Source organism: Emydura macquarii, unplaced genomic scaffold, assembly GCF_026122565.2.
Source record: "Emydura macquarii macquarii isolate MOO-44397 ecotype Brisbane River unplaced genomic scaffold, CSIRO-AGI_Emac_v2 contig_480, whole genome shotgun sequence".
Classification (NCBI taxonomy): Eukaryota; Metazoa; Chordata; order Testudines; family Chelidae; genus Emydura; species Emydura macquarii.
Window position 1 is genome coordinate 13,197,970 of NW_027130617.1, and position 25,151 is coordinate 13,223,120.

A 25,151-nucleotide genomic window follows, 5' to 3' on the forward strand; every position below is an offset into this window, starting at 1 on the left:
AGGAGAGGAGTGAGGATTATGCGCTGTCACAGTTGGATTTATCTCCTCTCGACTGAATTTGGGGTGCATTGCGGCTGTTCTATACTGTGCTAGCTATAGCAGTCCCCCTATAATTGCTGCTCTAGTTGGAGATCGGGTCAAGTGCTTTATGCCCTTCTCTTCCTCCTTGACTTGCTAGCTGTGTCACATAGTGAAAAAAGTACCTACACAAGCAGATGATATCTAGATAACTCTTTAGTCTAGCAGACAAAGGCATAATGAATGAGATCTGATGGCTGGAAGTTGAAGTTAAAAATTATAAAATGAAAAAAGGTGCAACTTCGGAACAGTATGGGTAATTAATCATTGATACAGATTACCAAGAGAATTAGTAAATTAGTCATCATTTTGAATCTTTTAACTGAGATAGGATGTTTTTCTAAAATACAGACTCTAGTTAAAAGCACAAGTTACTGGGCTTGATAGTATTCACGTAAGTAATAAGAATCATTCCCTCCACTTCAGGAATAATTGGGTGAAATTCTATGGATCCGTACTATGAAGGAAATCAGATTACAGTGCTCTCTTCTGGCCTTAAAGTCTATGAATCTATATCATGCCTTCGGGTAATTTCCAAAAAACATTGCTAGCCAGGCAGTAATGCTTACTTGGTAAATAAGAATCAGTTAGCTAGGAATTGTAAATGGCAGAATCTTTGTGTTTGACCTGCAGCTTAAAAGCTGTCTGTTTCTCAAACCAGTTTTACAACATTATCATCCCACCCCCACCCCACAAAATACTGGTTTGCAAAATCCTTCCCCACTTACAAGGAATACATATCCTCTCAGCTTTGTAGCATCTGCAGATTCATTAATGTGCTGTTTACTTCCATTAATTAAAATATTAAATGAGACTTGACCTAACACTTTTTCCTACTCAGTACATTGTTTTATTATGCTTTGATTACAGTCGCTTGGATAGTTTTCAGTCCACATGATTGTTCAAACTGTTTTATGAAAAAGTATAATATATACTAAAAGCAAAATATATGCATCTCCAGCATTCCCTTTTTTCTCCCCAATTATTCCAGTATTATACTAGTGATTGAAGACATGTTTTGATTTTTCCTTCAGTCTTTTGGTAATTGACTGTCCACTCCCTTTTTTTAGGAGTAGTATAGAAAATGACAATATCTGAGCTATTTTTGAGACATCAATCGAATTGACCCTTATAAAATATTAGCTGATCGCCTTTCTTCCTAATCCTTCTTTTCTTGGGAGACTTCCCTTTAGTCCCTCTAGGTAGCGTTAACTCACTTTGCTGCTTTGCTGCACTTATGTTTTCTATTCTAGCCTTCACTGACTAACGTATTCTTGTTTGATTATCTCCCCATCTTACCATTTAAAGGGCCGTTATTTTTTAATGGCAGTTCCTTGTGAAGTCACATAGCTAATTATTTTTATAAGATGTTTCTGTCTTCTTCACCTTAATTGCAATATCTTGGGGAATTCCAGATGCCTTTCGTGCTGGTGGATTTTAATATTTCCTCCCATTGTGTCTTACTAAAGTGCTTATTTTCCCAACATTTGTTTTCCTGACATTGAATTCCTTTGTACTGCTGCATTGTGTTAATCTGACCATACTGAATCCAAGGAATTGGCATTCACTAATTCCAACCTCACTCCCAACCCTCAAGGCTTCTAATATTTTCTGCCCCTCTCCCTGAAGTGAGAAGTGAATTCAGAATGGTTTGTCCTTTGGTTGGAGTCTTTGGATCATGCTTATGCAGCCCAAACTCTTTATCACAAGTTATCCCTTACTTTCTCTAGAAGGAATCATTATAGCAGGCACTCTATCTGCCTTTAATGCTTTGCCATTTCTCTATGCTTGTCTTTACACAAGTTTTATTTTGCTCAGTTCTTTGACCCTATCGACCTCTTTCTCAAGAAGTGACAAGGACAACCTCTGTGCTTCTGAGATGACAAGGACAACCTCTGTGCTTCTGAGATGGTTTAGTTTCACTCTTATTTTCTTAGTGCCTTTTCTTCCCCTTCACTGTTGTCTAGTACCTCTAGACTAACAATGAAAAGCTTATCTATATTGAATATTTAAATAGCACTTGTAATTTAGGTGATAAGTAGATAGAAAGCGACCCTATATGTCTTTCTTCCACTGGGTCTTCCTTTACTCTTTTCTCAATTATTCCATTTTATTGTAAATGTTGGAATATTATTTTTCATTTTTCTATCACTTCTGCTTCCAACTCTACTTTGATTTCCATAGTCAAAGGCCTGTTTATATCCCATAAAAGAGAGGAGCTATGGCTTGCTGTAACTCTGTCTTCAGCAGGATCTATATTATTTTTTGAAGGTGGTCTGTGGCTGAAATTACCATTATATAATCTGAAGAACTTAATCTGAATTTAAAGAAAAGGCGTGAAGTTATCCCTTCTCTGTTCTGTTGATCTGTTCCGTATTTAATATTCGGGAATATGCGCTTTCTGTGCAGATGGGTAAAGTAGGATGGTGAGATGCATGCGTCACATAATGTAACCTACTTTACAAGCACACTCTGTAATCCTCAAAGCAATGATCCTTTACTGCTGAAGTTACTCTTTTAGCCCAAGTGGTAGAGGTCTCTGCTTTTGTGCTGAGTGTCCTAGGTTCAAACACTGCATAAAGTTGCTTTACACAATTCTGTGTACCTCAAGGAAATAGAATGCTAACTGTGGCCGATGGCCGGCTTCCCTCTAGTGGATCTCGTGCTTCACTCCTGTTGGGGGGCCAGGAAAGTGCCCGTCACCCCGTCTTCCCTGGGGGAGGGAGGTAGGGACCCGGGCCCACCCGCTCCTCCGGGTCCCAGCCCAGGGGCCCTATGAACCGCAGCGGTATACTGCTGGCTCTGTACTTTGAAGCGGCAGTCTCTTCCCCTGGGCTACTTTCCCCCCTCAGTCTTTCTGGCCTCTCCGGCCCTATGTCCTTGTCGCCCCTTGCTGGGCTCAGTACCTCACTTCAGGGTTCCTCCACTCTCCCACACTTCGCTACTTCGGTCTGCTATTTCGCTCCGCACAGCACAACACCTCTGCTTCCTCCACCTTGTGCACTGTGTGTTTGGAGCGGAGCCCTTTTATGGAGCACCTGGCTGATCACTAATTGGCCCCAGCTGGCTCCTAATTGCCCCCTCATGACTCCAGTTAGGCTGCAGGGAATAAAGCCCTGATCATCCTGGGGCTGATATACCTCCCTTCGCACACTCTCCTGCTGCTCTCTGCCCTTGATATATCACATAACTTAAAAGATCTGCTGTGTGGATGATCCTCTTTTAATGATGAAATGTGCGTAATTTTAAAATACTATTTTTTGAAATAGTTGCAATAAAAATATAGTTCGTTCTTGGTAAGATTTTTGGGCCAACTAATTGACAGTGGAAGGTAGTTCTAACACCTTATATACACTAGGACTTTTTTCCTGAAATTTTCCACCATTGCTGTGGTGACAGTGCTTGTGTAGGAGGGGAGCTGGTAGCCACTGAGTTGTCTAGCCCTGTTCTGCGGCGGGATGGAAGACATTGGTTAAAATGCTAGCAGCTGGTCTACACTCATAACAGTATTCGCACAGGTAGAGCTTTACAGATATTAGCAGTGGGGAAAGTTAGAGAGAGATTAGTGTAGATACAGCCTAAGAATGCTCACAGAGCAGAAGTTCACAGATCTGTAGTAAAATAAACTATTGAATTAAAGGTGATGCTAGTATATTTTTAAATATTAAAAATTTCTAACATTTTTAATTATATTGAATTTAGTTCCTCTTTTCAAAAAGTATTGTTTAATTTTAAAACAGTTTTATGTATTTAAAATTAAGTTTATAGGAAACGGGTATTAATCAAGAGGTGATTTCAAGGTAGGAGCGTTCCTTTTAAATATTTACTTTTTTCTCATTTAATTTATCAGTTCTTCAAAGTTCAGATCAATATTCTTAAAATTTGTGCATTTCAAATTTTGGTAACTTGCAAATGCAAAGTTTAAATAATTTTATGTAGTTTCAAGGCAAAATTTATTCACAATCCAAAGTATAGTTTTTCCTTTTTCATCTAATTCAGAAGTGTATTTCACTACTTCCATGTTCACCAAATCATAACCACACGAAGATTTTATTCACCACTTAGGAATGAAAGTCCATCTGTTAGTTATTATCTTTGCTGTGTTACAGCACTTCAGAATGAGTGCTTAAGAGAGATCTTATAAGTGCTTTCTTTGAGGAAAAATGTAGACATCCAGAAAAGGGTATAATCCAGCAGTCTTTTGTTAGGAAAATTCCATTTACTTCCCAGAATTTGGTGGGTGTTTGCCTGAGTAAGGGTTGTAAGATTGCAGGGTCTCATGCCATCAATTTTGAACCCAGTCTATGGTGTTTTAATTACACTAAGAGAAATACCTCTGTTTCCACTTAAGGAAGCTTGAGCTCAACAAAATATTATGTGAGGAGAGGGCTTTGCTTCAGGACTACCATCTTAAAATATGGATAGTGATTATATGCGATGGCCAGTGCAAGAATTTTAAAAATCGTAAACTGTTAAATAATTGCATTGCATTTTAAAAAATATTACCTGATCAAAGATTCTCTTTTTTGATATGACAGTTTTCTGTCCTACAACTACAGTTCTATGGGTTCCAGAAATTACATGAGTTTGTTTTATCAGTTTCAGATTGCAACACAAAATCAGAGTTCCTGTGGAGGACATATAGGAAGACCTGATTTTATCAGGGAATTTCCTGCTGTTTGAACTAGTGGAGACAGTTACACTGCTGAGATGAGTGGACCCCAGTGGAGGTTGCATTTTTTTGTCTTCCTGGGAGATGGAAGAAAGGTTACAGAGCACAAAACTGCAGATTCTTCTTTGAGTGGTGGTCCCTAGGGGTGTTCCCCTGTGGATGAGCATGTGCTCCATGCAACTGAGACCAGAAAATATTTCATTAGAAGTGTTCACTGGTTTTCTCCTGTGTGTCTTTGTGCTCCAAACAGAGGGCATAAGGGGAAGCACAGAGCGACCACCTATCCAGTTCCTTTCTGCTGTTCTACCCCTCAGTTTCCACAGCTTCACTAGCATTCTTGCTTCTAATCTAGTTTTTTCTGTGAATAGTGTATGCACCCTTTACCCTCATAAAAAGTGGGATAAATCCTCTCCCAAGGGCTCTAAGACCACAACTACCTTCTCTGCACCCTCCAAATCTAATGAGATTCTGCATCCTGATACAGATATATCAAGGGCTCATACACAGCATGGATCTGCATCACTGGTACTGAGAGCCAAAAGCTGCCCCAAAACTGCTGGTCATAGAATGGAAAGGACACCAACCCTGGCACCAGTAAAAGAGAGATGGGAAGGATTGCCAGCCCAACCTAATTCAGCACCATTGGCCCCACCAAAAGGCAGAAGCCCTTCCCATTCCCCACCCATCAGACCCAGGTTGCTATCCTTGAGAACCTTGCTCTGTATTCCAACCCAATCGCTGATACTGGTGGAACCAGTGGTCTCTAGGTAGGTATCCACACCATCAGTGCCCTATTCTCCAGCTGTGAGGTATCACAAGGCAAAGAGTGCTAATAGCTATGCCAGTGGAACCTGGATATTCATACTCCTGTGATAAGCTAGAGGCTGAGATAGCAGCTCTGAGGCTATCCATCGCTACCCAATAATTTCAGCCAGTTTCAGGACCTTCTGAGGAGCATTGTGAAGTCACTACAGATTCCCCTGGAGGAAGTCCAGGACTCCATTCATAAGTGCAGGACATCCTCCAGACTGCAGTCCCCATCAGGGTGTCACTTCTGATCAATGAAGCCATATTGGACCAAGCCAAGATGGTCTGGCATACCCTAGCCATCTGTGTTCCCACCCCTAAAAGATGCCCCTTTGATGGGGGCAGAACATTTGTTTTCACGCACATCCCAAACTCTCTGATAGTTCAGACTGTCACTGAATGCAACAGATTGCACCACCTAATTCTGTTCCTTCCAACAAGGATGCCAAAAGATTAGACCTCTTTGGAAGAAAGTTTCTCCTCCACTAGCCTGCAGTTTTGCATTGCAAAATATCAGGCCTTGATTTCTAAATATGACTTTATTAATTACAACAAATTGTCTGAATTTACCAACAAACTTCCACAGAAACTCAAACCACAATTTCAAGCCATCATTGACACGGGTCAGCTGATAGCTGGATCAGCCTCCAAGCTCCAGTTGATGCTGTGGACACAGCTCTGTGGTGACTTCAGTTTTCATGAGATGGGCTTCATAGCTCCACTCCATTGGGTTTCCCAAAGAGGTTCAGGCTACTATGGAGGATCTCCCCTTCGAGGACCTCAATCTGGTTAGTGAAAAAATGGATGAGTCTTTGCATATGTATAGTTGGGATTATGTTTTCCAATATACATTAGTTTGCATTTATCCATATTTAAATTTCATCTGCCATTTTGTTGCCCAGTTACCCACTTTTGTGAGATCCCTTTGTAACTCTTAACAGTCAGCTTTGTACTTAACACTATTTTAAGTAATTTTATATCTGCATATTTTGCCACCTACTGTTTACCCTTTAACATACATGAATGATCTGGGAAAAAGAGCACTGATTCCAGTAGAAATCTTTGGGGGACTTTGCTATTTATCTCTTTCCATTCTGAAAACTGACTATTCCTACCCTTTGTTTCCTATCTTTTAACCAGTTACTGATCCTTGAGAGGACTTTTCCTTTTATCCCATGACCGCTTACTTCGCTTAAGAGCCTTTGGTGAGGGACCTTGTCAAAGTCTTTCTGAAAGTCCAAGTACACTATATCCAGTGGATCACTCTTGTCCACATTTTAATTGGCCCTCTCAAAGAATTCTAATAGATTTGTGAGGCATGCTTTCCTTTACAAAAGCTGTGTTGACTCTTCCCCAACAAATGGTGTTCGTCTGTGTGTTTGGTAATTCTGTTCTTTACTGTAATTTCAAACAATTGGCCTGGTACTGAAGTTAGGCTTACCAGCCTGTAATTGCCAGGATCTCCTCTGGAGCCTTTTTTTAAAAATTGGCATCCGATGAGCTATCCTCCAGTTCTTTGGTACAGAAGCTGATTTTAAACTAAAGGTTACATACCACAGTTAATAGTTCTTCAATTTCACATTTGAATTCCTTCAGAAGTCTTGGATGAATATCCATCTGGTCCTGGTGATGTATTACAATTTAATTTATCAGTTTGTTCCAAAACCTCCTCTATTGACGCCTCAATCTGGGATGGTTCATCAGATTTGTCACCTAAAAAGAATGGCTCAAGTGTAGGAATCTCCCCCGCATCCTCTGTAGTGAAGACTGATGCAAAGAATTAATTTAGCTTCTGGCAACAGCTGTGTCTTCCTTTTGAGTGGTTTAGCACCTCGATCATCCACTGAATGTTTGGCAATTTCTGATTCTGATGTTGTCCAAAAAAAAAAAAAAATTGCTGTTTAGTTTTTTAGTCAGTCTCCACTCTTTCTGATACTACTTCTGGTGGCCACCTGGCCTATGCATTTCTGGCCTGGTGTCATATCATGGACAGATGAGTCATAGAGGTCATTTCCACTATCTGTAAAATAGAATTTCTTTCCATCCTTACCCCCTTCCCTGTCCGTCTTCAGGGACCCCTATCACCAAAGAATTCCTCAGCTAGGAGGTAGACTCCCTAATCCCGATGAGAACTACAGAACCTGTGCCTCCTCATTGCAGGGGGAAGGAATTTTATTTGAGATACTTCCTTCTTTCCAAAAAGAAAGGAAGCTAGAGACCCATTGTAAATCTTAAACAACTGTATGTCTTCATATGCCATTCAAGATTCAGGATGCTTGGTTTACAGCTCTCTAGATGAAGGATGCCTCTAATTGTGAACAATACGTGATGTCTGTAAAATACTCCTGCCTTTCATGCAACCCCCAGCATATTCAGGTCCTGTTGGACAATATGACCACAGTTTATTACATAGGAGACTCATAAGGGGAAACACTGCTATTGAAAAACATTCCTCAGGCACACTATCTACCATTGTCCCAGCAGAGCTCAAGCAGCCCTCTGCCAAGATCCTTTACAAGATGGTAGTGAAGCTAAACTCAATGGGACAGAATTTAGGCTGTCCTCAGCTTATTCATCATGTGTGACCTGGGCAGACGATAGAGAACAATGCAGTGTGTAGGGCAAAGAATGATCCGAGGTGGGGAGTAAGGGCAGGGAATGCAGAGAGGCGGCTGAGAGAAGTCAGGAATATATGGAGGGGAGAGTATGTGGAAGTGAATGCAAGGGGAGAGGACAGTGTAGGTAGAGCTGGAAGAGAATGTTGGGTGGAATTGGGAGTGACAGTGGGGACAGGAACATGATGGGATAGGCAGTGAGATTGAATGCAGTGGCAGAAAATGAAGCCTTGTTTACAACAGCAGGTTTTAACCAGTTTCTGAGACAGTACTGAACGTTGTTTGTTTCTGTCTACACATGCAGTTCTGCAGTGTTCCATACCAGTTCAGATGCACCCATTGCTGACATCTGTTGTCAGTAATGGATACTTGTGCTAGGTGAGGCTAGAGGAGAAAGGATGTGTGATGTCAGAGTACAGAGGGGTAGATGTGGTTATGAGATACCGAAGGGAATATCTGAGTGGCTGGAAATGGAGGCAGGACAGTGAAAGGGAAGGAGGGATATGGAGGAGAGGTAGAGTAGCACCTTCCTTGCTTCAGAAGTTAAGAAAGAATAAATGGAGGTCCCTTTTACACAGCCAGATGGGAGGTCTACAATTTTGTGTGGACGCTTAAAGCTGAAATAGTCAGTATTACCAACCCCAAACATCCAAAAATCATAAGTTTGGTTTAAAAATCATGAGATACAAAAAAACACATTTGAACTCTTATTTGCCTCCTGGGTTTTGAGCCTCCGGGTCTCACATTTTCAAGCTTTTCTCTACAGCGATGAGGGCTTGAAACTTTGTACCTTTTTTATAGATGAAAGCTGAGAGTCTAATGTTATCCAAAGACACAAGGAGCTGGGGTCTAAGAAAAACACCAAATATTGAAAGAGTTTGCAACACTGAAATCACACACAGATTTGGGGAAGTTTTCCCTGAAGGTTTAAAAACAATTCACCTACCACAAAGCAATCCAATATTCTTTTTCAGAATCTCATCATTTATAACCAGTGTTACAATGTTTGAAGTTTTGCCTGTGATTCTTATTTATTTATTTTATTTATTTTTTATTTTTAACTCTGAGGTTCAACAGGCGGGTTGATGAGATGAGAGTTAGGATTGCTTGGAGTAGAGAGGGCACTTTGTGAACAGAAACAGGCTGCTTCAAACCTAAAGAGCAGCATGAGTGAAGGCACAAAGCAGAGAGAGGAAGAGACAAAGGGAGAAGTGAGTGAAAAGGATTAGGAAACATACAGGAGGCAGATTAATGCCTTTTGCGCCAGGACTATTTTAGAAATGTCTAATTGCTGGAGACTGATTGTCCCATATCTCCTAGTTTTAAGTTCTTCTTCAATTCCTGAGTTGTCTTTTCAGTGAGAAACAGTGTGAACTTGGGCTTCTAGGCAGCTAAAAATGTTTTACTTCATATACAGGACAATCTTCCCTCCTTCTCTCTCCAGAGATTTATATTGTTAATTATCTTGTACATGACAGAATGCTCTGCTCTGAGGAGAGTGATAGGAGGCTTTTGAGACAGAACCAAAAGAATTGTGGAGTCTGTTTTGGGAGTTTTCTTCTAATTGACTTTGAACTGGTGAATACTGGTGGTAGTGTTCTTTTCAGACATGCGTGTGGATGGAGAGGGATGGTTTCATAAAAGCGAGTAGCTTGCTCTTTACACATGTATTGATACATAAAGTGGGTATATTTCAGTAGGGGGGGCTAAGAAATGAGCTAAAGATTAGTTTTGTTTTAGGGTGTGGGTAGGATTAAAACAAAAAATTAGGCTCCGTATATTTATCCTGATTAATATACTCATGATCTATTTTCTTCAGATTAGTTTATAGTTCATGCTGTACAATAACTTCTGGATACTTGCTGTAACTGTTGCTGTCTATCAACCAATAAAATTTACTTTAAAAAAAAAAAAAAATCAAGCTGTGGCTCAGTGATCTAACACTTTAATAATTTACTATCATAAAATAGTTTAGAGTACAAAGGTTTTATGCTATGCCAAACTGGATACTAAAGCTGTTTTGTCTAAAACATGAGATAATGGAAAGTGTTATTGTGGCATGTGAATTACTTTAGCCTCTTTGAGGTAAATGTTTGCTTAACCAGAAAAGAATGTGTTGAGGTACTTGCCAAAGGAAAGGTACTGCTATACTTTGCATTTAAAGTACTGTAAATAAAGCAGTAAATATGTTTCTGTTCATGTGTTTTAATCCACAAGTTATGAATGCATTCATTGAATAAGAAATTTAATCTACTGTTACCCTTTTTAAAGGGTTTCAGTAAGAACAGGGTCATAATTACTTTGGGTCAAGAGAAACATGAAACCAAATATTTTCACGATGGTTGACGTTTATATATGAGAGAGAGGAAAAAATAGTTACTGCTTAAATGAAGTTTCCTTCAAAGCCAGAAAACTAAATTCCTAGCTTACCTTCCATATTTCTTTTGTCTGGTGGCTTCTGTGATGTACTATTCTTAACCACGCATTACTGTAAATAGTAAAGTGTATCAGGAACTCCTTTCATACATGCAATGTGGTTATTGGCAAAAAACAACTTTACATTTAAAAAAAATCATTGAGTGAAGAGCAACTAAGGGAAATGTCCCCCTTGTACACGCAATTTATTTTGTATCTAAACTTTATTTGCCTTTAACTGATTCATTTGTTTACTAATAATTTAATAATTCTAATTTCAGTTTCAAAAAGCGAGTCATATCACTCGGATTACATGTAATAATATCTAAGCATCTGTTAGATCTTGAAGTTCTATTAAGTAATAGAAACAAGGTTTGCTTTGTAGAAGATTTTTGAAAATTCTTTCCCTCTTACCACCAACCAGCTTTTTTTGGTTTTGTGGTTTATAAAGACCGGAGAGAATATTGTAGTTTTAGGTTGTAATTGTAGGGAATATGTTCAGTTTACTTTTTATTACTGTGGCATAATTTGTATTACGTAAAGCTGATGTCAATGCTGGCTCTGAATATATCCTTCCTAAGGGTGAAAAGGCATCCTTTTATGGAAAAGGCCTGTTGATCCAAGTCACGTGACCCAGGCAGAACACACAAATAAGTGGAGTTTTCTGCTGGGAGTTGTGTTTGCAGCTGATGCTGTGAGGAGAGGCTTTGGCTGAGGGATAAATGGCAAGATCATGCCATTTTTTTAATATGATTCACTTAATGGGGATCATACACTGTCTAAACTGTGTGTCCAAGCAATTTATCTCTACAAGAGAGTTGTAAATGCCTCCAATATGAATTTGTCCTAACGGTTTCAGTCTATATGATCTTTTTTTCTACCTGTCTAATAAGCTATTGACCATTTAAAAGCAAGTACATTAAACTGATATTCAATGTTAAGCATGTAAATTAAACCTTTTAATATTAGAGCCTTAAAGCATGAAAAAATATGATTACACATGTTTGTTGAACATACTATAATAGCAGCTGGTTCAGGAAAACAAGTTGAGCACTGAGCTCTTTTTCATTCAGAATCAGTTTTTGATACTTAGTTCAGTCTTCAGAGAAATTTAAATTTCACTCATTCCTACATTCTTAGGAAAAAGTGTTAAGAAGCTTTAAAATGTTTAATTGATTAAGATGAATAGTAACATTGGCTTGTAATTAAAATAGTTTCCAATTGAAAATTATTCTTACCAAGATGATTTACAACTGATGATTATGTTAATTTCTGGAAACTAAAAAAATGCATATTACATCCTTGATGCTATAAAAGTTGAAATAAACTTTCCAATTATTTTTTTAAGATATGATGAACTGGATGCTAGGAAAAGCCTTCTAGACAATTTGAAAGACAAGGTAGTAATTGAGTATCCATCATTACTTGTGGTACTGAAAAAACTCAAGAATGATATGGTGGTTTTTGGACAAGGTAAGCATAAATGTATTTCCTGTTACGCTACACTTAGATATTTTAGCCGAATAAACAGTAATTAAGGATTTACCCTTTGTTAATGCCAGGAATGTACAGTATGTTTTGTATTTGCCTCTAAATTTAAACTATTGCGAGAAAAAATCTGTTACAGATTTTGTGAATGCTCTGTTTTAATTCTATTAGGTAGATGGCCTAAATATACAGAATACTTGTATTTGTGTTTACTTGGTACATCCTATGTAGTGTAACCAGAGCAATAAAATAATTGTCTGCTTATTTATTACATTTAATTGGTAGCAAAGCTCTGCAACAGTTGGTACTGACACAATTTTGCACAACTGATTGAGATTACAAATTCAAATGCCTGCCAAATGATAATTCAGAAGATGCCCTTTCAATGAGCTTAAAAGGGCTACATTATCTTTCCAAAAGTAGCTTGTTGTGAACACCTTCTGATGTTAGAGAGAACTTAATAAAAGGAAAATCCACATCTTGCGCTGAAAAACAAAGACAATTTTTGTTTTTATTTTTAATTTTCACTACAGAATTCTTGCTCCTCTACTCCACTCCAAACTGGCACTAACAGAAGGAGCACAATTTAACTAGTCACCCTTCTTCCAAAATGTGCTCATCACATTGTTTTCAGTGATGCTGCTTTACAAGAAACACAAAAAAGAAAGTGTTAACTGAAGATGCCAGTACAGAAACATGGGCTGCCTGTTTTGAGTGCCAGGCAGACAGATCAGTAGAAGGTTGAAGTTGCCCTCTGGTTGAAATGAGCTTGCCCCCTCTTTATACTGCTGATTTAGAAGTAAATTACAACCTCCTGAGGCAGTTTATTCCGGTGCTTATCTACCCTCACAGTTAGAAAGTTTTTCCTAATGTCCAACTTAAACCTTCCTTGTTCCAATTTAAGCCCATTATTACCTGTCCTATCTTCAGAGGTTAACAAGAACAATTTTTCTCCCTCTTCCTTGTAACAAACTTATATATCTTTGAAAACTTGTTACCATGTCCCCCCACATTCCTCTCTTCTCCAAACTAAACAAACCCGTCTTTTCAATCTTTCCTCATAGGTCATGTTTTCTAGACCTTTAATTTTTGTTACTCTTCTCCAGACTTTCTTTAGTTTGTCCACATCTTTCTTGAAATGTGATGCCCAGTACTGGACAGAATGCTCCAGTTAAGGCTTAAACAGTGTGGTGTAGATTGGAAGAATTATTTCTCATGTCTTGCTTATAATGCTCCTGCTAATACATCCCAGAATGATGTTTGCTTTTTTGGCAACATTGTTACACTGTTGACTCATATTTAGTTTGTGATCCACTATGGCCCCCAGACCCCCTTCCTGCAGTACTCCTTCCTAAGCGGTCATTTCCCATTTTTTGTATGCGCAACTGATTGTTCCTTCCTAAGTGGAGTACTCTGCATTTGTCCTTATTGAATTCCATCCTATATAGTTTAGACCATTTTTCCAGTTTGTCCAAATCATTTGGAATTTTAATCCTATCCTCCAACGCATTTGCAACCACTCTGAGCTTGGTATCATCTGCAAACTTTTTATAAGTGTACTCTCATGCCATTATCTAAATCATTGATGGAAGGTATTGACCAGAACTGATCCCTGCAGAACCCCATTTAATATGCCCTTCCAGTTTGACTGTGAACTACTGGTAACAGTTTTCCAGCCAGTTATGCATCCACATTTACAGTAGCTCCATCTAGGTTATATTTTCCTAGTTTGTTTATGAGAAGGTCATGCGAGATAGTATCAGAAACCTTATTAAAGTCGAGATATACCACATCTGCCGCTTCCGCCCCCATCCACAAGGCTTGTTACCTTATCAAAGAAAGCCATTAGATGGCTTGACATGATTTGTTCTTGACAAATCCATGCTGACTGTTATTTATCACCTTATTTTCTTCTAGGTGTTTGCAAATTGATTGCTTAATTATTTGCGCCATTATCTTTCTGGGTACTGAAGTTAAGATGACTGGTCTGTAATTCCCTGGGTGTCTTTAGTCCCCTTTTAATAGATTGGCACTATATTTGCCTTCTTTCAGTCTTCCATGACTTTTCAGAGATGATCACTAATGGCTCAAATATCTCCTCAATCAGCTCCTTGAGTATTCTAAGATTTCATCAGGCCCTTGTGACCTTGAAGACGAAGTAATTTTTAACTTGTTCTTTCCCTATTTTAGCCTCTGATCCTACCTGATTTTCACTGGCATTCATTCAGTTAGATGTCCAGTTGTCCAATTTTTGGTGAAAATTGAAACAAAGACGACATTTAGCACTTCTGCCATTTCCAAATTTTCTGTTACTGTTTCTCCCTGTCTTCCCATGGTCTTCCTCTTGCTTCTAATGTATTTGTAGAATGTTTTCTTGTTGTCCTTTGTCTCTAGCTAGTTTAATCTTGTTTTGTTCCTTGGCGTCTAATTTTGTCCCTACATACTTGTGTTATTTTTTTATATTCATTCTTTGTAATTTTACCTTGTTTTCATTTTTTGTAGGACACTTTTTTTGAGTTTCAGATCATTGAAGAAAAGATGGTCTCTTGCCATACTTCCTCTCTTTCCTACGCAGTGGGATAGTTTGCTTTTGTGCCCTTATTGCATGGTAAAGTCTTATTGATGGATTGGTGATTGATTAATATTGATTGACTATTGATTAATTTCTTAGACCGTGGTCAATAAAGTGGTCTCTTGAGGGCTACAGCATCAGGAATATTATCAGTGTCATTCGAATAATGGACCCTAGAAGCACCTAAGAAATAATTTGCGAGTTTTCACAAGTCCCTTTTTTTAACAAATCCACTAAGCAGATAAACAGTCCCACAAATGCTGAAATTAATTTTGCACTCTCTATCTGCTATTGTTTAACCCTATGACTGGCATCACTCTCATCTCATCTCCTGCTGGGGGACCTTGGAATTTCAATCTTTATCTTCCCCTGCATCGTCATTGTTACCTGTGGTTGTCATCGTGGTGCGTGCGTGCGTGTGCGCCCTGCAGCACACAGGCTACACAACACCTTTTTATCTTGAGTTATGCTTATGCCTGCTATGGCTCGTACATGAGGGTTCCAACCACTTTTTCCTTATCCATACTTTCACACCCCATTAATTTAGAGGTGCCCCATCTCTCACTGGTTATACCTTTAGTGCCCCTTGTTCCCATTAACACCAATGTCAATGAGTTACCATAGCAACTTCAGAATTACAGAATCCTCCAAAATGTTACTGTCAGGCATCTTGTGGTATTAACTGGTACATAGCAACATATTTGCCAATCAGTTGCTGCCAGTCGATTCCAGAACATCAGTACTTAACACGTCTTTTACTGTAACTTTAAACTTTACTGATATGGGGTTATCTTTCAGTCAACTAGTCATACCGAACTTTCTGGCCTATGCTAAGTATTTTACAGGCCTGAGGCTTGAAGGCCTTGTGTTGCAATATTAATTAATTCTTACATTTCATCTCTATATCCTAAATATACTTTTATCTTTTATTCTTGGCTGCAGTGAGTTAGCCATCTAACTTCCATGACTTTTAACTACCGTTCTATCTGGATTATATTGAATGATCCTGCTAGATTACCCTCAGTTAAAGAAAGGGATTGATCCTTTCCAGCAGATCTTGAGAGCTTCTAATAGGTGACAGAAACTCTACCGCCTCCTGAGAAGTAAGGCACCACATCAGAAGGTGAGACTGAAGTCTTGTCTACATGCACAGATATTCACTCCAGGAGGAAAAACAGATACCTTACTGGAACATTTCAGTTCAATGAAAAACTCTTCATTTTACCCAGTCTGGCTTGAGCTGGGCCCTTCCCTGTTGAACAGGATCCCCATACATAGGTGCTGGAACTAGGGATGCAACTGGACTTCCAGTGGTTTCCATTATATACAGGGTTTACAGTTTGATTCAGTGGTTCTCAGCACTCCTACTATAAAAAAAAATGTTCCAGCACTCCTGCCTCCATATGGTAATAACTGGCACAAGAGAATTTGTTTTAAAATTGACTGAAAAACCAAGTCTGAATAGGGTTGTTGTCATTAAACTTACTATTGCCTGATGAGCTAGGGCAACTGCCTTTGAGCTTATTATCCAAATAAAGTATTAGATGAACTTCTAAACTTGGTGGTGCTGCTGCTGCTCTGACTAGTTGGTTCCATAAGAACTCAGAGTAGAGAATGGACCAAAGGGAAGAGAAAACTGAAGTTAGCCAGAAACCTGAGGAAATGTTGAGGACTGTGTTACAGGGATGTGCAAATGTCTTCAGGACGGTGAACTTCATCTATTGCAGGGTTTGTTCAAAAAGCAGCTCTCTTAAAAAGCTTATATTCAGTGAACATAGACACCCATTTCAGGTTTTGCAAACCATGAATTTGCTTAATCTTTTTGTGACTGTTAATATAGCATCATAGGTTTGCATAAAAATTCAAGAATGCAGTCCTGTACTGTAAGGATCTTACAACCTGATTAGACATAACATAGCAAAAGATTGTATACTAAAGGGTGTGGGAAATGAGTGTTACAATTGGGAAAGATCATGCTGTTTTTACCTTTGCGTATCTTATTAGTTAACTTGTGTTGTGTTGTACGGTTTTATTCTAATAATGTGCTTAAGCCTTGTGCACAGTTTGGGCCGTATGACCTGCAGGGCCTTCTCTTGTGCATACTAAAGGACTTAGCCTTGTATCCAAGCCCCTCTTCACTTGGTGGTTGGAAAGGGGAGGCATGGAAAAATGCCACCTTAGCACTTGTTCTAATTTAAATGTAAAAGAAAATCAGTGTTTGATTCAAATACTCCTTTAAAAAGTGTGACTATATATAATTTCAGTGTTCTGAAGAATGCTCAAACTGACCAGAAGGTGGAGTTATGGTAACTTTCCTTCAAGCCTAACTTTTGAAACCAGCTACACTATTCAATTATTAACACTATTTATTTAAAAGCAGAGTTCACTTCATAAGAGATCTGGGTGCTACTTTTTTGTAATTGTCTGGAAATCTATTGAAGGTACAAAATAAAATGGAAGAAAAGATATAAAATAAACTGACTGGAGATCACATAAACATGAGACTTTGCAGGTGATTAAACCTATATATAAACTCTAAAAAACCTAAAAAATTAATGCATCCCTAAACGTACACAATAAGGAGTAATCCATTCAAAGATTCTGTTAACCAAAAGACTCTTTAGCTGCCTGTTCATTATCAACAGTACCACAAGAATCATTGCCTTCATTAAACAGGGTTTTCTATGGGAAGTGTTGGGTAACTTTAATAGGTAATGCTACCAACCCCACCCTTAATAAACAATATACTATTTTAACTTAGTGAAAACAGTGTACAGAGCCCATTGAAGTAGTATCTCTTATAACAAAGCAGAAACAAACTACTACTCAAACTTTAAGCCCACTGAGCATCTTTGTGAATCAGAAGTTTGCCAGACTCTTTTCTATGAAGCTGGGATGCTTGACTTGCTTAAAGAAAAAATATAGGTACTCTGCTTTCAACATACAGGGTCAGTCATGGCTGAAATTCATAGGGAATTATAGATGTTTTCTCAAGACTTAGAGGCAAAAGCAATCCTTACTTTGAGCATTATTCAATATATATCTGGCTTATAAATCTTAATTGATTATACACTAGATTTAATGTAGTCAAAATGTAATCTTTAATGTTCCTGGGTGAAATGCTTCTATTTTCTTGACCAAATTCCATTTGAAAATGTACAGGTGCAAGCTATGTCCCATGTATTATCTGTGCTTGCCAACTGTAGAACTTACTTTGACAACATAATGATACTCCATTACCTTCCTTTTGGTGGTATTCATTATTAAAGAGCAGCTGACACCACATGCCCAGAAAACCTATTTGAATTCAAACATTGCTGATACAAATAGGGAAAGGAGGTGGCATGTCATGTGTATGTATCACAGTCTTCCTTTGCTGTAGCTGTAGATTATATTTAGGGTTGGTAGAATTTGATTTTTATTTTTTTTTATAATTTTGATGGGTAATATTTTTAGGCCTTTTTACTTTGTATAGATTTTAAATTTTAACAGTTGTGGGAAATTTATGGGGAATCAGGCAATAGGTAGGGGTAAGACAATAACTGTTTAATGACCATGAATGCTGAGACTCAAAGTTAAATCTTTTTTAACGGTTAAAACACAACTTGTCAATATCACATGTCAAAATATACAAAGTAAATATTCTTAAGCTCTAATAATGCTCCAGCAGCATTTTTCTTTGACTGTCATTTTTTATTATTATGGATGGTTTTGTGTGTGTACCATGAAATCAAAATGTACCAATATTTGCTGATAAAAAGCTAAACCTTCCAAGACTATTTATGTTGCTTATGTGGTGGTGCTGCAAACTGCTGATATCTGGTGGCCTCATCTCGGGATGGTAGGAGTCAGCACTTGCTGAGTCAGGAAGGTTAGCGTGGGATGAAGGCCAGAGTGGAAAATGTGTGCTGCATAACGTGATGTCATCAAGACAATGCAGTTCTGTCCTAAAGCACTGGGCATCCTGAACCCATAACATCATCATCTTTGGCTCTCAGGATTCTGCAGCCTTGCCATATCTTTGAAGTTGAAACATATAAACACAACACATTACGTGCATCATGTCTTAATTTTCCAACAGGAAACTAGCATGTCTCAAGAGTTCCCTGTGTTAATCAAAACACTAACAAAACTACAAATAATTGATGCTGCATTTCTTTTCGATTATAAGTATGTGGCAACCAAGCAATATTTCAAAACAAATCAGCTGAGGAAACAAGCAGAACTTCAGTGGGTGGAGAAAAAAAGTCACACAGAAGCAAATGCACTCTGCCTTTATTGCTAAAGATAAAGAAATCCATAAGCTCTCTTGCTCTCTTCCATATGCCCTCTTGCTCAGTGAGATTCTTTTTGTTGCCTTGGGGTCATAACCTCACTATGAAATGATCATTCTCAAGAAAATAACAGCTATTATTGGAAGACAGAAATATAAAGTGTTCTTTCTAGAGCAGCCTTACTCTATTATGAGCAAATAAGTGAGAAATAAACAACACTTCTGTAAGTAATTCTGATTTTATTCCCCCCCCCCCGCATCCCCTCAGATGCCAGTGAATCCACTGAGGACTTGGACAGTGACAATTCATCCCTCTCATCGGAGGAAGAAGGGGAAATACGGGACAGTTCCTGAAAAATCTGTTTTGACATAAGAGGGTGTTGTCAACCTTTTATACTTACTTTTTTAATTTCATTAAATTTATTGTGACAGTTTTGTTTTAAGGGCAATATTTTCAAAACCGGGTGACTAATTTTAGGGCCTGAAGTCCATATTTTGGTAACTAAATAAGTGGTCAGATAGGGCATGGCTGGGTCCTCAGAATCTCTTTCTCTCATAATGTACTTTTTAAAAAGTCCTACCCATACATTTTCCATAAATCAGAGTGATACATGTTTCTAAGGTATATTCAACTTGTGCAGTAATCTTGGGCACCTAGCCTTTATCTTAACATCCCAGCTTCATATTTCTCAAACAGCTTAACATCTGGCCATTTATTTAGTTGCCTAACTTTAGGCTCCTATTTAAAAAAAAATAAATAAAATAAAAAAAAAATCTTGACCTAAATGTTTTTCTAGCTGAATTTACTTTTTACAGTATTTCTTGGCCATGCTGAACCTCTTGAGATAGGGTTGTGATTTCTTGTTGACTTCAGTCTTCATTTGGTAATGATTTGTGTGTTTAATGCAGTAAATTCAATTTTTCATATTTAGGTGCTTAACACATTGCAAGATACACACTGAGAACATTGTTTTATGGCTAGAGCGGTAGTGCACTTTTGAATTGTTAGCATGATGTTGTTTTAAATCGGCATATGTTTGACTATCAAGAGAACTGAATAAATTCACTAAATGCAGCTAATATTTATAAGCCATAAATGTATTAGCATTGCTTAATTTGTGTACCTCGTATTATGATTTCATCTGTTGAAATGAGATATTGTAAATATTTCCTAGTTTTAGTAAGATATCTTCTCAGCTTTTTTATCTAATTTAAAATAAATAAAAGATGCTGCATAGAGATCGATGTACCATATTACCTCCTGGCAAAGAGCATTTGCGGTGAAACTCTTCAACAGGCTTTGATTTCCCATAACACACATCCATGTCATGCACTACCTGCTAGCCTGTTTTTGAGTTAGACCCTCTGTCTGTGATATCTGCTATAGGTAAACAGCACCCACGGCTTTGGGCAGTAAAGCTCCTATCCTGCAAGCAGGAGCATGCAGGCAGGACCCTGTAACCACCCACTCAGCCCCATTAGTCTCAAATCATTGAGGTCCAGTGCAGCAGAGGGGGTCTGCACATGCAGAGCTGCTTGCAAGATCAGGACTTGGCTTTAATACACTTTTCATGTAAGATCAGTTCTCAGCTCAGCATCATTAAATCCCATACCTCCTTCCAATTTAAGATGACCCAAGTGATAACTTGAAAAGCTAGTTCTTGATTATTAGGATATAGTGGCCCCAATTCACATTGGGAGTGGCTGACACACAGAGAAAGACAGTCCCTGCAGAGTACATACAGTCTAAATAGACAGGAAAACGGGCACAGAGAGGTGAAAGATCTTGTCCATGATCACATAGTGGGTCAGTGGCAGAGCCAAGAAGAGAACCCAGTATACTGATTCCTATTTCACTGATCCATGTTGCTAGTTCCTTACCCATCACGCTCCTCTCAGAAGGCTTTAGTAGGTCTGTCTGTGCAAGATGGTCAAGGTTAACCTGTGACTTGATGTCCCTACAACGCTGATCAATTGTCCCACCAACTTTCATGGGTATAAGGTATGCTATTGCCACCCCCTAGCAATCAGATATTCATCAAATGATACATTCATTGGACCATCCAGTTAATCAAGTGTTGGAGAGAAGGTTGATGTCTTGTTACCACTGGACATTTGTAGGATACATACCATTACTTCTGGCAGTGATAACACCACATCTTTCCCCAGCTACCCTTCCCTTGCCTATACCAACCCCCATAATCCCTGGCTCCCTACCTGCTTTTGATGGGTGCAAGGGAATAGGTTCCTGCTCCCAAAGGGCAGGGAATCCAAACTGCAGTATCCAAAGAAGTTAGAATTCGGAAAGAAACCACAGAAAATCACATCTCTAACTCCTCTGTGTGCCCTGGATTCTTGGTAAATTCAAACAACTGAACTTTTCTCCCTGTCCAGTGACAGTGTCCTGTGCCTTATTTTATTTTTACAAGTCATAGTAGTAGAGAAAAATAATACAAGAAGACCTGCTAGGTTTTTTGCCCACTTTTCCAAAGATTTTTGTCCATGACTATAGATGCACTTCTTTGAAGTGAAAGTAACATGAAAGTTAGTTCTTCTTTGAGTGCTTGCTCATACCAATTCCATTGTAGGTGCATGCGTGTACCCGTGCCCAGTTACTGGAAATTTTTTCCCCTTAGCAGATCCCGTAGGGCCAGCTTCGGCGCTCCCTGGAGTCCTGCGCACATGGCGTGGTATATTAGGCACTGCTGGCCCTATGCCCCCTCAGTTCCTTCTTTCTGCCACTGACAGTTGCTGTTATTGCTTGCTTCGGCGAGTGCCTTTTAGCTGTAGTCTTTGTTCAACTTAAGTACTTGTTAAGTAGTTGTTTAGGTAGTTGCTAGTTATTGTTCATAGCAATAGATAAGGGAGTTCTGTTAGGGACCTCCACCCGGGCTCGGGGTATGCCCCGATCTAGCGGCTTCAAACCCTGTAAATCCTGCAGGAAGGCCTTCCTGATTAGCAACCCCCACGAAGACTGTTTGACGTGCCTTGGGGAGTCTCACAGAAAGGACAAGTGCTGCATCTGCAAGGCGTCCAGACCGAGGACTCAAAAGGACCGAGATATCCGTCTGAAAGCTTTGTTAATGGAGGCGGCTCTGAGACCGGCGTTGGAGCCATCCCGCTCCCTTTTGGTACCGCATTGGTGCAGAGTGCTCCTCGGACACCGGCACCATCATGGCACTAAGCTTTCTCTTTGCCATCAAAGAAGAAGCCAAGAAAACAACGTCCGGCAGAAGACCGCTCCCTCGTGTGAAAGAAGGCCAAGGACATGGGTTCGAGTTCCGGGGCAGCTCAGAGCCAGTGGGCTGAGCAACCCCTGCAGAGGCAGGCCTCGCCCAGAACAGTGAGCCCCTCCGCAAAGCATCCTCTGACTCCGGAGAGCGGAAGAGGACTGCTACGCCTCGCGGAGCCATCTATGCCGGAGGCGTTTCAGGCAGCAGTCGATCTGTTGGCCCTGCCCGTTCCTTGCACCCCGCTGGCCTAGACAGAAAGGGCGAAGGGTAAGGTGCCAGCATTAAGGGGAAAACCTCCAATGGGTTGTCGTCCCCCCCAGAGGCTGCATGGTTCATCAGAATCCTGGCACCCTTCCCCATGAGACCGATCCCCAAGACGGAGATCAATTCCACTAAGTGGCCGATCCTTTGGGGTTGAAGCACCAGTACCGGAAGAGCCCAAACAGATCAAGGTGTCACTCATGTTTGCCGGCACTGAGGACTGTGGTATCAACAAGTCACCGCAGGTCCCGCTCAGTATTGAGCAGCCGCTCCCTGTCCAAAGCTCGGCACCACTCTCGGTCACTGGCACCGATGAGTTTGCCCGCGTGTATGCGGTGCAGAACCTGGTCGTCAGCATCATGGCGCTTGCCCAGGGAAGAGTCCCGCCGACCTCAGTCTTTGGAACTGAGGTTCCCTGTTGCCCAGATGTCACTCCCGCTCCTCCTCTTACCTCAGGCGGTCCTCCTCACCGAGTCGGTCCAGGCAGCAACACCGTCGGTCACCGGACTCGTACTCCCCTACCCCAAGACATCAGTCAGTGGAGCACTGGGATAGGAGGCATAGATACCACTCGCTCTCTCCTCGGTACTGTGAGACAGTCAAGCACAGGGCGACGCTGGTCACCGGCAGGAGGATCTGGCAATTCCAAAGGGGGAAGGACCTAGGGGCCCCCTCACCCAGCCTCTTCGACCTGAGGGGCAGAGGCAAGGTACCTGTCTGGCCCCTCCAAGGTGGTCTCAGGGTCAATGGCCAAGCCAATGACAGTACTGGAACCCCTGGGGGTTACAGTGACCTCGGGACCCTACTCCCTTGTCTCTTTGGGGAAGCAATCGGGGGCCTCAGTACCACTGGTGGAGGCCCACAACTCTGAGTCGGGGCATAGGAAAGCTCTACCCTGAGGTCAGGGATCCCGTGCCCCCCTGGGACCTGAATTTAGTCCTCTTCAGAATCATGGGGGTGCCATTTGAGCCCATGGCTACTTGTCCACTTCCGCTACTGTCATAGAAGGTGGCCTTCCTAGTAGCCATCACCTCAGCTAGAAGGGTGTCTGAAATCAGGGCACTTACCTTGGAGCTGCCTTACATGATTTTCTACAAGGATACAGTCCACCTGAGGCATGATCCGGCCTTCTTACCCAAGGTGATTTCACAATTCCACACCAACCAGGACATTTTCCTGCCAGTATTTTTCCCAAAGCTGCACGGTTCCAAAGAGGAAAGGAGGTGGCATATGCTGGATGTACGCAGAGCCCTGGCTTTCTACTTGAGAGGACGAAGCAGTTTTGTAAGTCCACGCAGCTGTTTATCGTGGTGGCTGAGAGGATGAAAGGCTTACCTGTCTCATTGCAACGAATCTTCTCCTGGATAACTGCTGCATATGCTTCTGCTATGAACAGGCGAAGGTTTCCCTCCTAAGCAAGGTCACAGTTCACTCCACCAGAGCGCAGGCGTCTTCTGCAGCATTCTTGGTGCGGGTGCTTATGCAAGACATATGCAAAGCTGCTACGTGGTTGTCGGTACACCTTTACGTCCCACTCTATCGTGCAACAGGCTAGGGATGATGCCAGATTTGGCAGGGTGGTGCTGCAGTCAACCGATTTATGAACTCCGAACCCACCTCCACGGTACTGCTTGCGAGTCACCTACAGTGGAATTGACATGAGCAAGCACTCGAAGAAGAAAAGATGGTTACTTACCTTGTAATTGTTGTTCTTCAGGATGTGTTGCTCATGTCGATTCCATGACCCACCCCCCGTCCCTGCTGTCGAGTTGTCAGCAAGAAGGAACTGAAGGGGCGTAGGGCTGGCAGCGCCTAATATGCCACGCCATGTGTGCGGGACTCCAGGAGACTCCGAAGCCAGCCCTAAGGGATATGCTAAGGAGGAAAAAATTCTGGTAACTGTGCAGAGGGCACGCACGCACCTACAATGGAATGGACATGAACAACACATCTCGAAGAACAACAGTTACAAGATAAGTATCCATCTTGTCTTTCATAATCACGGATTACTGCATTCAGGCTCAGTAGCCACAAGTTACTAGAAACAAGTCTTGCACCTGTTCACATAAATATGCATTAACAATAAACCAGTCATTTTAACTAAGCAACATATCCGCCAAAGCTTATTTGACAGAAAATTACTTTCATCTGTAGCAGATAGTAGGATTCTTGTTCTTACCATTCATGGGACACAGTGAAAATTAGAATACTACAGATATTAGCAAACAGGGCACTTCATCTGTGTATGATTAGCATTTGGCTGAGGCACATGGTTTTGTAGTAGATAAAATTTGCATTACTCTTCTAAACTCCTACAGCTTTCATTAATTGTGCAGAAATGGCTCTCTTATTTTTACACTAGTCCAGTTTAAGTTCTTTTGTCACAGTTGAACACAACCCTGATTTGTTTTTAAATGTAAATACTGTTAAATCTGCCTTTCAGTTTGAAATTATTCATTACTTTAAAAATGGTAAAATAAATATAACTGGAGATAATTCTTTTGGTTGTAATTAGAAATATTCATCCGCGCAAAGCTGTAAATCATCATCTAGGCTTTAGCCATAGATAGAATTAAATCTTAATTTTTAACTGATGTATTTGACATTTTCCAGACTGCCTCCAATCATTTTCACCGCTGCTGGCAAAATGGTGCTACCAGTTTGATCAATGGGGATGGCACTGAATTTCCTCCATCACTTGTTCAAACACATTTTTTTAGTTTCATCAATGTTTGAT

General features: G+C 40.3%; 1 protein-coding gene across 1 annotated transcript in view; it reads left to right on the forward strand.

Moving 5' to 3' along the window:
• Positions 1 to 24,912, forward strand: part of ZNHIT6 (zinc finger HIT-type containing 6) — a 57,932-nt gene extending 33,020 nt beyond the window's left edge. Inside the window, exons 9-10 of the mRNA XM_067538537.1 lie at positions 11,936 to 12,060; positions 19,189 to 24,912. Of these exons, the coding sequence (XP_067394638.1) occupies positions 11,936 to 12,060; positions 19,189 to 19,274 (211 nt within the window). The 3' untranslated portion in view covers positions 19,275 to 24,912. The remainder of the gene's footprint in view (positions 1 to 11,935; positions 12,061 to 19,188) is intronic.
• The last annotated feature ends 239 nt before the right edge of the window (positions 24,913 to 25,151 follow it).